Here is a 16,106-nt window from a genome sequence, read left to right as displayed (position 1 = left end):
AGGACTGAAGTCATTTTTAAACTTGCTTTATTTCTTAATTAACGTGTTATTCAATTACGTTTTCGGTTTTAGTAACCTTATACTGTGACTAATATTGGCAGCTAACTGCAATTAAATATTATACTTATTGGCCTGTTCGGTTTTTAGCCGTGTTGAATTTAGTTCATTTGGTCCACGGCAGGCGTCGCTTATCCACGCGATCTTCACGAGACTTGTGCGAGACTTCGAAACATGAAGTGTCAGCCAGGTGTCAGTGCCGCCATTTTGAAAACTGTTTTCCAAACGAAATATTGCACAAAAACGAGTTTAAATGACGATTACTGCCAACTTTTTTTCAAACTTTCCTGATCTCTATCAAAACAAACAAAACTTCCGGCTTGATCACGTCAGCATTCGAAAGAGGGCGCGTGCGTCTTTTGACAACGTTGGCAGATGTTGGTGACTTTGATTTCCGCTGCACGTTTTACTTCCGTCCTACGATGTCTCGCACAGGTCTTGACGAATCTCGTTTATGGCCATTGCTTTGACATATGGACTGATATATTACAGAGCATATTTCAAACACTCATAACTTGCTGCAGCAGTGACAAAATAGCGATCAAACATGCATTTCTATATTTAATAAAATGAGAAATAGAATTTTGATAATAAAAAATTTGCCGGGCGGCACGGTGGTGTAGTGGTTAGCGCTGTCGCCTCACAGCAAGAAGGTCCGGGTTCGAGCCCCGTGGCCGGCGAGGGCCTTTCTGTGCGGAGTTTGCATGTTCTCCCCGTGTCCGCATGGGTTTCCTCCAGGTGCTCCGGTTTCCCCCACAGTCCAAAGACATGCAGGTTAGGTTAACTGGTGACTCTAAATTGAGCGTAGGTGTGAATGTGAGTGTGAATGGTTGTCTGTGTCTATGTGTCAGCCCTGTGATGACCTGGCGACTTGTCCAGGGTGTACCCCGCCTTTCGCCCGTAGTCAGCTGGGATAGGCTCCAGCTTGCCTGCGACCCTGTAGAACAGGATAAAGCGGCTAGAGATGATGAGATGTATAGTTGGTATAAGTAAATACTGTGAAGATTTTGTGACCACACCCATCATTTCTTGGCAGAAATATAATCTTAAGTCAAAATTGTATTACAAATAAATAAATTATTTGTCCACAAACTGCTCCATCTCTTCCACAACTGACCGGAACATTCTCACAACTTTGATTAATTCTTTCCCAATGAGTCAACTTAATGCCGGGATCAGACGATATGAATTCACCCCCATTTTTTTTTCACAAGCCCGAATATGAATGTCAGGAACGACAAATAGGCCTTGTAGAGTGACATAATCGAAGAACAGCAATGTAGCTTCTGCGACGTCCCATGACACCCTGACAAAAATTCGAACAATGTCAGAATTTTTTGTATTTTCTCAACTCATCAACATCATCATCGTCAACCTTCAGCCTCGGCTGAGATAATTCACCCAACGTTCTTCCACACATTCCTGTCAGCCATTGCAAGTATGCATTCTAGCCAGAGAAGACCAGTGGTTTGAAGGAGGAGTAAAAGAAGCCATCTTCATCAACCCGGAACGACCATCACTGAATAGAGGAGGTGGTCTGAGACACCACTTATCAGCCACCTACAATGCAGTCCTTGGCACACTTCCCAGAAAACTGAATACACATCCACACCAAAACTCAGCTGACTTCAATGACTTGCATGATGGCAGAGAGAGCCAATGACCCACAGATCACCCTAACGACCCTCTAGGCTGCTAACACCATTCACACCCGGGCTCCAGTGACCCTAACACCTACAGGATGACCCTAACTGTGATCTCAACAACTCTCTTTAGGGTTGCTTTTGGTCCACTAGAGGATGAATACCTGGAACTCCCCACTAGTCAGGCAGAACTGAAGAAGCCTTTCGGATGAGAGGTGAAACGTCTTCAAGGATTTCAAGCAAGTCCAGTTGCCTTCTTTAGCTCCCTGAGAGGTGCTCTGGGCTCCAGAGAATATCACCTCCCCCTTTCCTAGTTTGACAATTCCTACATGTTCCTTGATAGCCATGATTGACGATTTTTTTACCTTCCTCCCAGATGACACACAAAGGCGTCAACAATGATTGGTCAGGGTCAAACTTGTCGTGTTTCCAGTCTCCTGACCCAGACACGGCAAAATTTACGGCACTATCTGACAGGGAGACCATCATGAAAGACATAAATATCGTATAGTCTGATCCCAGCATTAGTTAAAACTATAACACTGACCCCAGATCTACAGTCCACTTTAAAAAAAAACAACAACAAAAAAGCATAATTTACTCACTTCAGCATCAAGTCGAATGTGTCATAATTTCCAAGATGAAATTAGCTTAAGATGGCTCTCTGTGGGAACTCTTGAGAACCCATAGGTTCTATGTAAAATCCTACAACACAGTGCTTTCGTATAAGTAGTACAACCTTTTCAATAAGACAATAACCCATAATTATACCTCAAAGAACCTTTGAAGAACCATTTGTATACTAAAACCTGAATGAAACTTGAAAAGTCCATTACACTGTAAGATTGAAAGGTATCTTTAACATCCATCCGTTCATTATCCTGCTCAGGGTTGCGTCTGAGCTGGAGCAAATCCCAAGTAACATTGAGCGAGAGGTGGGGTTCACCCTGGACAGGTTGCCAATCTATCATGGGGCTAACACAGATGGACAACCATTCACATTCACACCTATGGGCAATTTAGATTAGCCATTTGACCTAATCCGCATGTAGGAGGAAACTGGAGAACCCAGAGGAAACCTATGAGGCGTGATGAGATTCAAACCCAGAACCTCCTTGCTGTGAGGTTACGTGTTAACAGTGTTGTGATTACTGCGGGTCTGGAAACACTTTTGTACCTTACTAACATCCATCCATTATCTGTAGCCACTTATTCTGTTCTACAGGGTCACGGGCAAGCTGGAGTCTATCCAAGGCTAACAATGGGCGAGAGGCGGGGTACACCCTGGACAAGTCGCCAGGTTATCGCAGGGCTGACACAGAGATAAACAACCATTCACACTCACATTCACACCTATGGTCAATTTAGAGCCACCAATTCGCCTACCCTGCATGTCTTTGGACTGTGGGGGAAACCGGAGCACCCGGAGGAAACCCCTGCAGACACGGGGAGAACATGCAAACTCCACACAGAAAGACCCTCACCGGCCACTGGGCTCAAACCCAGGACTTTCCTTCTGTGAGGTGACAGCGCTAACCACTACACCACCATCCATCCATCCATCCATTATCTGTAGCCGCTTATCCTGTTCTACAGGGCTGCAGACAAGCTGGAGCCTATCCCAGCTGACTATGGGCGTGAGGCGGTGTACACCCTGGACAAGTCTTTGGACTGTGAGGGAAACCAGAGCACCCGGAGGAAACCCATGCAGACACGGTGAGAACATGCAAACTCTACACAGAAAGGCTCGAACCCAGGACCTTCTTGCTGTGAGGCGACAGTGCTAACCACTACACCACCATGCCGCCAAGTAGTAAACAGATTTTGATGAAATTTGGAGGAAAGGTGGGCCATTGGCGAAGGAACAACTGATTTGATTTTAATGCCACTCATATGTACCGTACGTCAATCCAGGATCCTGATATGTATGCGAACCCAGGACTTTCTTGCTGTGAGGCGACACCACCGTGCCGCCCACCTTACTAACATCTCATCTCATCTCATTATCTCTAGCCGCTTTATCCTGTTCTACAGGGTCACAGGCAAGCTGGAGCCTATCCCAGCTGACTACGGGCGAAAGGCGGGGTACACCCTGGACAAGTCGCCAGGTCATCACAGGGCTGACACATAGACAACCATTCACACTCACATTCACACCTACGGTCAATTTAGAGTCACCAGTTAACCTAACCTGCATGTCTTTGGACTGTGGAGGAAACCGGAGCACCCGGAGGAAACCCACGCGGACACGGCGAGAACATGCAAACTCCGCACAGAAAGGCCCTCGCCGGCCACGGGGCTCGAACCCAGGACCTTCTTGCTGTGAGGCGACAGCGCTAACCACTACACCACCGTGCCACCCAGATTTGCCTCCATGATGTATTTTAAGTCATGGAAAGATTATATCAGACTAGTAATCACGCTTTTAGGAGTGTAATTTGGACTCTTTTCCCTCAGTAATCCACCCAGCACTGAGGAGAAGCTTTGGTTAAAACTTTGTGTACTTCATTTCAGGGCTCCAGTTCTTCAGAGAGCTTGCAAAAATGAAGATGAAACAATTTGTGTTAGAGACTCTGGATTTGACGAGCCGTGAATTTGTAGCTATAGTGACCTAAGGAAGATAAATACAGCAGATAATTCCAGTCAGGATTCCCGGGTTATTCCGGGATTAAACTGGAATCATACTGGAAGACTGCAGTCTTCACGCGCACGCGCAGTCTATTAAAACCCTCGCGCGGACACAGTACAAGCAGCAGCTCGTGCGCGCATTTTTTTTATTTAATTTTTAAAATGACCGTTAAAAAAAAAAAAATCCCGCGCGCGACACCTCAAAGTGTCACTTAAGGACGTCCCTAAGTTACAAGTCGCACGTAAGCAGGGACGCATCTTTATTAGGATCAATAAAACTGGATACAAATAGATTAAATTAGATACGAGTTGAAATGTTGTCATTGGATTTAATTTGATTCTCACATGGAAGAAAAAAAAATAACGAGTCTCTCACCTGCATTTCTGTGGTAAAATAAAGTCTCCTCAGGTGCAGCAGGATAAACAGTTCCCTCGTCGAGTCTGTGATATGGAGAGCCGAGTTGTTATCTCTCTCTCTCTCTCTCTCTCTCACACACACACACACACACAGATGGAAAACAGAGAGAGAGAGAGAGAGAGAAAGCAGTGCACAAGGAAAAGAGAGATAACACTGTGTTGTAGCTAATTTAGCCCCTTATTTCTCCCCAAAGTCCCTCAGAACATCTCATTTTAAACTAGAACATCCATCCATCCATTATCCGTAACCGCTTATCCTGTTCTACAGGGTCGTAGGCAAGCTGGAGCCTATCCCAGCTGACTATGGGCGAAAGGCGGGGTACACCCTGGACAAGTCGCCAGATCATCACAGGGCTGACACACAGACACAGACAACCATTCACACCCACATTCACACCTACGCTCAATTTTAGAGTCACCAGTTAACCTAACCTGCATGTCTTTGGACTGTGGGGGAAACCGGAGCACCCGGAGGAAACCCACGCGAACACGGGGAGAACATGCAAACTCCACACAGAAAGGCCCTCGCCGACCGCTGGGCTCGAACCCAGAACCTTCTTACTGTGAGGCGACAGCGCTAACCACTACACCACCATCCATCCATCCATCCATTAGCTGCTTTATCCTGTTCTACAGGGTCGCAGGCAAGCTCGAGCCTATCCCAGCTGACTACGGGCGAAAGGCGGGGTACACCCTGGACAAGTCGCCAGATCATCACAGGGCTGACACATAGATACAAACAACCGTTCACACCCACATTCACACCTACGCTCAATTTAGAGTCACCAGTTAACCTAACCTGCATGTCTTTGGACTGTGGGGGAAACCGGAGCACCCGGAGGAAACCCACGCAGACACGGGGAGAACATGCAAACTCCATACAGAAAGGTCCTCGCCGACCGCTAGGCTCGAACCCAGAACCTTCTTACTGTGAGGCGACAGCGCTAACCACTACACCACCATCCATCCATCCATCCATTAGCTGCTTTATCCTGTTCTACAGGGTCGCAGGCAAGCTGGAGCCTATCCCAGCTGACTACGGGCGAAAGGCGGGGTACACCCTGGACAAGTCGCCAGGTCATCACAGGGCTGACACATAGACACAGACAACCATTCACACTCACATTCACACCTACGGTCAATTTACAGTAGAGCCACCAATTAGCCTACCCTGCATGTCTTTGGACTGTAGGGGAAACCGGAGCAAACCCATGCAGACACAGGGAGAACATGCAAACTCCACACAGAAAGGCCCTCGCCGACCACTGGGCTCGAACCCAGAACCTTCTTACTGTGAGGCGACAGCGCTAACCACTACACCACCACCATCCATCCATCCATTATCCGTAACCGCTTATCCTGTTCTACAGGGTCGCAGGCAAGCTGGAGCCTATCCCAGCTGACTACGGGCGAAAGGCGGGGTACACCCTGGACACATCGCCAAATCATCGCAGGGCTGACACATAGAGACAAACAACCATTCACACTCACATTCACACCTACGGTCAATTTAGAGCCACCAATTAGCCTACCCTGCATGTCTTTGGACTGTAGGGGAAACCGGAGCACCCGGAGGAAACCCACGCGGACACGGGGAGAACATGCAAACTCCACACAGAAAGGCCCTCGCCGGCCACGGGGCTTGAACCCAGAACCTTCTTACTGTGAGGTGACAGCGCTAACCAGTACACCACCATGCCGCCCAGAACAGAACAATTCACCTTTAAAATGTTCTAGCATCGAAAAATGACAGACATTTCACTTGTTTATACAAAGTTATCCCCAAAATTGCACATGTGAATTCAAGTAAACATGTGCAGAATATTGTTTGCACATATTTACACATTACTGCCCTTCTGCTGCTACGTCTGATCATTGCCTTATTTTTGTATTGCACTACCTATTTTGCACTACATTTACCTTTATTTTGTACTATACTGGGTGCTTTTTTTTGTTGTTGTTGCTTTTATTTTTGCACTACATTGCTTTTACTTTGTATTACTTCTTCCGCCTATTTATTTACTTGTAATTGGCAATCATGGTGGACAGCAAACTAAGAATTTCATTGTGCAAGAGGACATGTCCTTACTGTGCATATGACAAAAAACACTTTGAATCTTTGACATCAGGTGAATAATATACAGTACAACCCCGATTCCAAAAAAGTTGGGACAAAGTACAAATTGTAAACAAAAATGGAATGCAATAATTTACAAATCTCAAAAACTGATATTGTATTCACAATAGAACATAGACAACATATCAAATGTCGAAAGTGAGACATTTTGAAATTTCATGCCAAATATTGGGTCATTTGAAATTTCATGACAGCAACACGTCTCAAAAAAGTTGGGACAGGGGCAATAAGAGGCTGGAAAAGTTAAAGGTACAAAAAAGGAACAGCCGGAGGACCAAATTGCAACTCATTAGGTCAATTGGCAATAGGTCATTAACATGACTGGGCATAAAAAGAGCATCTTGGAGTGGCAGCGGCTCTCAGAAGTAAAGATGGGAAGAGGATCACCAATCCCCCTAATTCTGCGCCGACAAATGGTGGAGCAATATCAGAAAGGAGTTCGACAGTGTAAAATTGCAAAGAGTTTGAACATATCATCATCTACAGTGCATTATATCATCAAAAGATTCAGAGAATCTGGAAGAATCTCTGTGCGTATGAGTCAAGGCCGGAAAACCATACTGGGTGCCCGTGATCTTCGGGCCCTTAGACGGCACTGCATCACATACAGGCACGCTTCTGTATTGGAAATCACAAAATGGGCTCAGGAATATTTCCAGAGAACATTATCTGTGAACACAATTCACCGTGCCATCCGCCGTTGCCAGCTAAAACTCTATAGTTCAAAGAAGAAGCCGTATCTAAACATGATCCAGAAGCGCAGATGTCTTCTCTGGGCCAAGGTTCATTTAAAATGGACTGTGGCAAAGTGGAAAACTGTTCTGTGGTCAGACGAATCAAAATTTGAAGTTCTTTATGGAAATCAGGGACGCCGTGTCATTCGGACTAAAGAGGAGAAGGACGACCCAAGTTGTTATCAGTGCTCAGTTCAGAAGCCTGCATCTCTGATGGTATGGGGTTGCATTAGTGCGTGTGGCATGGGCAGCTTACACATCTGGAAAGACACCACCAATGCTGAAAGGTATATCCAGGTTCTAGAGCAACATATGCTCCCATCCAGACGACGTCTCTTTCAGGGAAGACCTTCCATTTTCCAACATGACAATGCCAAACCACAAACTGCATCAATTACAGCATCATGGCTGCATAGAAGAAGGGTCCGGGTACTGAACTGGCCAGCCTGCAGTCCAGATCTTTCACCCATAGAAAACATTTGGCGCATCATAAAACGGAAGATACGACAAAGAAGACCTAAGACAGTTGAGCAACTAGAATCCTACATTAGACAAGAATGGGTTAACATTCCTATCCCTAAACTTGAGCAACTTGTCTCCTCAGTCCCCAGACGTTTGCAGACTGTTGTAAAGAGAAAAGGGGATGTCTCACAGTGGTAAACGTGGCCTTGTCCCAACTTTTTTGAGATGTGTTGTTGTCATGAAATTTAAAATCACCTAATTTTTCTCTTTAAATGATACATTTTCTCAGTTTAAACATTTGATATGTCATCTATGTTCTGTTCTGAATAAAATATGGACTTGTGAAACTTCCACATCATTGCATTCCGTTTTTATTTACAACTTGTACTTTGTCCCAACTTTTTTGGAATCGGGGTTGTATGATCGCATGTAACAAATACAGCCCTGCGATGACCTGGCGATGTGTCCAGGGTGTACCCCACCTCTCGGCCATAGTCAGCTGGGAAAGGCTCCAGTTTGCCTGCGACCCTGTAGAACAGGATAAGCGGCTACAGATAATGGATGGATAAATAAGTACATTAGATGGACAATTGGTAGAGTGCATACCTCCACCAAGCCACATATTCAGATGTGTATCAAAATTGAATCAACTGTTCCTTGGCCCATGGCCCACCTTTTCTCAAAATTTCATCAAAATTCATTCAGTACTTCTTGAGCTACATTAAGAACAGGCAAAATAAATAAATAAATCTTGGATCAGCATATATATCTGAATCCTGGATCCACATACATATCTCAATTTTGATGGAAATCCAATCAGTTGTTCCTTGTCCCATGGCCCATCTTTCCTCCAAATTTCATCAAAATCCGTTCACTACTTTTTGAGTTGTGTTGGGAAAAGGCAAAAAAAATCCTGGATCCGCATACATATCTGGATCTTGGATTCACATATGGGGCTTTTCCACTACCAACGCGGCTGAGTTGGGCTGAGTCGAGCTGAGTGGGGCTGTTGGGGTTGCATTTCGACTACAACCGCGCTGAACCGTGCTGGCTGGAAGTGGGTGGACACATTGGATGGAGGTAGCAAAAGTGGGTGGACGTCACGTGATGTCGTTAGGCGGCACAAACAGTGACATCAGTGACCTTTTAAGCGGTAGTCTCACGACCCGGATAGTAAACAATAAACATGGAGGACATGGAGTCGTTAGTGTTGCTGGTCTTGGTGCTGTGGCTTGTTGTCACCGACAACGCCAACAGATACTGGCAAGAGCGTATAGATGAGGCGAGGCGCATAAGGCTTCGTAATTCTTCTTCTTCTGGGTTTACGGTGTTTACAGATCCCAGCGTGCTCGCGGGGCGTGTGTGGGCATGTGAGGACACTCCTCCTCACCAATCAGTGCACAGGGGAGTGTCTCCTCACGCCCCTAACCCCACTCGGCTCGGTTGGGCTCACTTCAGCCCCACTCCAAAACCGTGCGAGTTTTGGGTGCTGAGTAAGGCTGAAGTGAGCTCAGTCGTGCTGCTCTGAGGTAGTTGAAACGCGAGCCATGTTGGGCTGAAGTGAGCTGAAAAAGGGTAGTGGAAAAGGCCCAATACATATCTGGATTTGCATCAAAATAAAATCAATTGTTCCTTTGACAATGGCCCACCTTTCCTCCAAATTTCATCAAAATCTGTTCACTTCTTGGTGGCATGATGGTGTAGTAGTTAGCACTGTCGCCTCACAGCAAGAAGGTTCTGGGTTTGAGCCCAGCAGCTGGCGAGGGCCTTCCTGTGTGGAGTTTGCATGTTCTCACTGTGTCTGCGTGGGTTTCCTCCGGGTGCTTCGGTTTCCCCCACAGTCCAAAGACATGCGGGTTAGGCTAACTGGTGACTCTAAATTGATCGTAGGTGTGAATGTGAATGTGAATCGTTGTTTGTCTCTATGTGTCAGCCCTGCGATAACCTGGCGACTTGTCCAGGGTGTACTCCACATCTCGCCCATAGTTAGCTGGGATAGGCTCCAGTTTGCCTGCAACCCTGTAGAACAGGATAAGCGGCTACAGATAACGGATGAATGGATGGATGTTCACTACTTTTGGAGTTGCGTTGGGAAAAGACAAAAAAAAAAATCCTGGATCCGCATACATATCTGGATTTGCATCAAAATCAAATAAATTTTTTCTTTAGCTAATGGTGCACCATTCCTCCAAATTTTATCAAAATCTGTTCACTACTTTTTGAGCTACGTTGAGAAAAGGCAAAAAAATCCTGGATCTGCATATAGTACATATCTGGATTTGCATAAAAAAAAAAGCTTGGATTCACATACATATCCAGATTTGCATCAAAATGTAATCAATTGTTTCTTGACCTATGACTCACCTTTCCTCCAAATTTCATCAAAATCCGCTCACTGCTTTTTGAGTTAAATTGGAAACAGACAAACAAACAGAGGTGAAAACATAACCGCCTCCAACAAAGTTGGCGGAGGTAATAATAATAATGATAATAATCTCATCTCATTATCTGTAGCCACTTTATCCTTCTACAGGGTCGCAGGCAAGCTGGAGCCTATCCCAGCTGACTACGGGCGAAAGGCGGGGTACACCCTGGACAAGTCGCCAGGTCATCACAGGGCTGACACATAGACACAGACAACCATTCACACTCACATTCACACCTACGCTCAATTTAGAGTCACCAGTTAACCTAACCTGCATGTCTTTGGACTGTGGGGGAAACCGGAGCACCCGGAGGAAACCCACGCGGACACGGGGAGAACATGCAAACTCCACACAGAAAGGCCCTCGCCGGCCACGGGGCTCGAACCCAGGACCTTCTTGCTGTGAGGCGACAGCGCTAACCACTACACCACCGTGCCGCCCCTAATAATAATAATAATAATAATAATACATGATCTACAGTACTGTGCAAAAGTATTAGGTACATGCAAAGAAATGTAGGGAAAGATGCCTTCAAAAAGAATGAAATTTAATGAGCAGTAAACAGTAATAAATGAAATAAAGTCAATAATTGTTGTGACAACCTGTTGCTTAAAATAAATTGACAATAAATCTAGGTGTTTATTCATTTCTGGGTTTTTCAGTGTGTGACAGAAGTCAACTGCTACAATAAAAAAAGAGAGTATTACAGAACTGAGCGTGAGAAATTAACAAGTGGCAGTGATTAATTTTCAAAGCATTCCAGCGAATCAGGATGTTAGCAGACGCTCATTTCATTTAAATGAAGGTCATTCGCTGTATCAGCTGGATTACAGCATTTACAGTAGGTCGTGCCATTGATTCATTTTAAATGGATTCTTTTTACCAATCGGTCATGGTTCAAATGACAACCAATGACCAACCTGGCCACAATGGATTTAATAAAAATACCATCCAGAATTGCACCAGAATTTTATCAGCCCGCTTCTACGTCCTGCCTGTGATGAAACGTATTTAAAAAATTTCTTCTTTTTTCATCTGTTTGATAAAAACAAACCAATACCTTTGTTGGTTTGGTCCTAACGTATTGTTCGTTGCTGTTATAGTCCAGAATCTTGAAATAAATCCTCAGTATAAAATATTATTAGACATACAGAACACTTTTTCAATAGAATAAAAGCATGTGTTCTTTTCCCTTCTAGCAGGTTTCATTCATTTAGTTTGATAGCATGCAATATTGTTAGCATATCGCTTATCCTACGTGTATTACGTCACTCTACGCAATGGAGAATTAACGTTGAATATGGTTTACAATATTGCATGGTTGTCAAGACAACATGATGTCACACATCAGAGACGTAAAACATCCGCGCTCGCGAGCGACTGTGACAATTTGTAAACAAACATGGCCGCCAGGTTTGCTTCATTAAATACTGAAGATTTTGAGAGAATTTTGAAAGCGAAAGATGCGTTGAACACCCGAAAGGAATGTATAATAATAATAATAATAATAATAATAATAATAATAATATTGGCTGGCTTTGACTCGTTCAGTATCATGCTAGCTGAATGGAATATGTCTGATTTACCACTCAACGTCAGCCAATATTATTTAAATATCAAATTATTAATATATGCTGCCAGAACAGGCAGATGAAGAGATGCCTGGAAATGTTGCACTGACGTGCCTTTATTCTTCCAGTTTTGGATTGTCATATGGAAAGATACACTGAAAAAAATTTGGAAAATGTGTTCGGTCAGATTTAAGAAAAAATATTATGTATAGTTTACACACAAATATTACATTTCTCTGCGTTATTAAGTTTTTTGGTCAAAGGAAAGTCATCAGGATGGCTACTTTTCCCTGGGAGGTTACACAGTGATATGAAAGATACATTTTTTTGTCTTATTTGAAAAATAGAGAGGCCAGGGATCGAGTATTTACCACTATTATAGTGTAGAACTAACATTTTTTGTGAATATTCTACAACATTAAATGGAGCGACTGTATACATGGACAAAAGTATGATGTCTTGTTCTTTATTTAATTTTAAAAATACTGTAATATGCAAATTGCTGCGGTAAAGTAGGAATAAAACACTTGGAGATGTGCTATTATAGGAAAACATTGGGTGGTACCGTAACTTTGGGTGGTAGCTCTACTTTCCTATAACAGCATGCCCTGTAGAGATTTATTCCTTATTTAAAAGTAGAGTGCCTTTCGATTTTATAAAATCTGTGAAATTTAGTTCCCTCTGAAATGTGGTCATTGTGATATATGTTTATTTCTGTAATATCCAAAAAAAGGTCATTCTGTGGCTGGGAAATTATTTAATTTGAGGGGATTAAAGCAAATAATGTGCATGAAATCGCTCGCTTTGCGCAGTCAAGCAGACAGAGGAAGTCCGTGTGTGTGTGTGCGCATGAGCAGGTTTACCTTTGAGCGTGCACTGACAGTTCCATCATTCTGTCGCTAAACGAACAGCTGATCACACCGAGTTGCTCGCTGAGCGCCGATATTTATTAGTTTGGTCCTGCGTTTCCTTTCCTTCGTATATAACATAACGTCTTTTCTTCTCGCTTTCTTTCCGTTACTGTAGTCAGTCTTTCACGTTTCATTCGCACACTCACGTCCTCCATTTTTCTCTCCTGTTTCAAATTTGTATCCCACAATGCCTTGCGCGAACGGGGAAAGCCCACCACGTGATGCATGATGTATTGTGTCATGGTGAAGCAGGAAAAAATAGCGGAGAATTTAGGGCCACATGGCCCTGAATTCATTAATTGTTGTATTAAAAATAATAATAATAATAAAATTGGAAGTCTGATTTGAATTCAGTCACTTTCGGTCCACTAAACAAAAAGACCTGGGTGTCAGAGAAAATTCTTTTTATGACCTACACTTGAAAAATCTGAAAGGTAGTCTAGCTTTAAATAAAGAGAAAATGTACAAAATAATCAAGAAATAACCCTAGTCTCCTGATTTGTAGCCTCATTTTATATCTAAATAGCAAATAAACAGCAGGTCTCGAAATACCATCCAGAAAGTTCTCGAAGACAATCCCATTCCGCCTTTTCTTCTGCTGGAGAGGCTCTAATCTATTCCATTAACCACATCTTGCCTTTAATAAATAGAGTGCCTTCAGTACGCTTACCCAAATTATGATTCTCCAAGCAGATCCACGTTGATAAATGTACTCTAGTATAAGAGTAATGTGTGACTGCTGCCTCAGGTGATATATCATACATATGCCATGTGTATCATCAAGCTGATCATGGCAGTGCTAGTTCATGCAGCTATGACATGTCTTCTCCCATGCCATCCCACTGCCCTTCATTTCAGCTCTAACGAGCAAGCTACCTCGCCCAAGCGAATACCTTACCCTTCCATCTCTTAGCTGAAGGCCCGTGGCCAATTAAACTTTTTTTTTTCCCCACCACTCCGAAGGCTTCTCTGCTTCTAGTGAAGCCTCCAAGCACAAATCCTCCTGGTAAACCTTGAAAGAAAAAAACATCCTGAATAAATAATTTCTAAAGATATCCTGTCCCTGTCTTGCTAATCCTGCCTGTACTTGTCTTCGTCTCACACACAGGTTCTAAAAATGCAGTGTTTGTTAGACAGGCCACGATTAGGTTCAGCATAATTGAAAGGACAGCCAGGCTGCTCGTCTTCTTATTAAGAGGTGTAGTAAATAAAAGGGGAGTTGATTGTGTCCTTGAATTCTTGAAAAGTGACAAGCAAATTTACACCTACAGTCATTTTGAGCCACTCGGCGAGAAGTTTGTTTTGTACTGTATGTCCGTAAGTTTGTAAGTGTAGCTAGCTAAGTTAACTATTTAAGTCAGCTGATTGCTAAGGGGGGGCAGCATGGTGGTGTAGTGGTTAGCGCTGTCGCCTCACAGCAAGAAGGTCCTGGGTTCGAGCCCCGTGGCCGGCGAGGGCCTTTCTGTGCGGAGTTTGCATGTTCTCCCCGTGTCCGCGTGGGTTTCCTCCGGGTACTCCGGTTTCCCCCACAGTCCAAAGACATGCAGGTTAGGTTAACTGGTGACTCTAAATTGACCGTAGGTGTGAATGTGAGTGTGAATGGTTGTCTGTGTCTATGTGTCAGCCCTGTGATGACCTGGCGACTTGTCCAGGGTGTACCCTGCCTTTCACCCGTAGTCAGCTGGGATAGGCTCCAGCTTGCCTGCGACCCTGTAGAAGGATAAAGTGGCTAGAGATAATGAGATGAGATGAGAATGATTGCTAAGGTAACTTGGTAAGTATGCTGTTCATCTAGTCTGCTAGCATAGCTAGCAACATGTAAGTTATGGTATGTTACAGTGAACATGAAAAGCTAGTATCTCACTGGGCTGCGACAGCTTGCGACAAATTGCGAATGTCATTTGCAAGTTTCAAAACTGTCTTGAAACATTCGCGGGGCTTCTCAGTTTCCTCACATGAGTCGCAAAGTGTCGCTCCTTCGTCGCTGAAATTTTGAACATGTTAAAAAATTTTGTGCGACAAAATTTCTCTCAAAATAGCTGCAAATGCGTCGCTGGTCTCGCAAAGCTGTCGCGAACCCTTCTCAAGTCAGTTTCCGTAAGGCTTCCTGTACTTCCCTGGCTGCCGAGGGAAAGCCGGGCTGCGACAGCCTGCAACTAGTTGGAGACACAATTGCGGTAAAATATGCGAATATCAATTCAGTGTGATTCCAAGTGAAAACTGTCGCTAATTTGCATATTTTATCGCAATTGTTGTTGTCTCCAACTAGTCACAGGCTGTCGGAGCCCAGTGAGATACTGGCTTAAGTTAAGTCGGGTGCCATTTTATCTGCCTTTGGTTTGGCCACATTGAGCTGTGTCCTTCATAATTCAGCGATTTCAGCTGTAAGAAAGGATGATTCCAGCACTACTGAACTCATGGAAATGGTGCTATATACAGTATGTCCAGTATCAGTTATGTTAGCTAGTTTACAGGCCACTGTGTGAAGAATAAATCTTGAGATAGTTAGTATTTAAACTCTTAGAAATCGTAGCGTGATTCCCAATCAGGTTTTTAAGCAGAACATATTTTTAAAATGAAGTATTAAACCTTAATTATCCAATGGACTCTTAAAGAACCCTAAAAGGGTTGGGAAAACAGACGTTAATTGGACTGGCATACATTGTACAAATAAGCCACAATGTTTTAATCTAACTCTCTATCTATCTGATTATAGTACTTGGTTCAAAGTTTGATTAAGGTGAAAGGCCCACTCACCATTAGCATGATTTTTGGGTACTTTTGTTTTGTTACTTGAAATATACATTTAGTTGTTTCTTTACTGGGCAGCACGGTGGTGTAGTGGTTAGCACTGTTGCCTCACAGCAAGAAGGTCCTGGGTTCGAGCCCCGTGGCCGGTGAGGGCCTTTCTGTGTGGAGTTTGCATGTTCTCCTCATGTCTGCGTGGGTTTCCTCCGGGTGCTCCGGTTTCCCCCACAGTCCAAAGACATGCAGGTTAGGTTAACTGGTGACTCTAAATTGACCGTAGGTGTGAATGGTTGTCTGTGTCTATGTGTCAGCCCTGTGATGACCTGGCGACTTGTCCAGGGTGTACTCCGCCTCTTGCCCATAGTCAGCTGG

The 16,106-nt window shown here is 44.0% G+C and overlaps 1 protein-coding gene across 2 annotated transcripts in view; it reads right to left on the bottom strand.

Annotated features, from left to right (window-relative positions):
• Positions 1 to 16,106, bottom strand: part of kcnip3a (Kv channel interacting protein 3a, calsenilin) — a 216,513-nt gene that overhangs the window by 155,617 nt on the left and 44,790 nt on the right. Inside the window, exon 2 of one of the 2 annotated variants that reach the window (XM_060931235.1) lies at positions 4,705 to 4,769. In XM_060931235.1, the coding sequence (XP_060787218.1) occupies positions 4,705 to 4,710 (6 nt within the window). In that variant the 5' untranslated portion in view covers positions 4,711 to 4,769. Of the gene's footprint in view, positions 1 to 4,704; positions 4,842 to 16,106 lie in introns of those variants that run through there. The other variant, XM_060931237.1, reaches the window with a different exon arrangement.

This window comes from Neoarius graeffei, chromosome 10, assembly GCF_027579695.1.
Source record: "Neoarius graeffei isolate fNeoGra1 chromosome 10, fNeoGra1.pri, whole genome shotgun sequence".
In the NCBI taxonomy this organism is placed as follows: Eukaryota; Metazoa; Chordata; class Actinopteri; order Siluriformes; family Ariidae; genus Neoarius; species Neoarius graeffei.
This window is presented reverse-complemented; position numbering and strand designations above follow the sequence as displayed.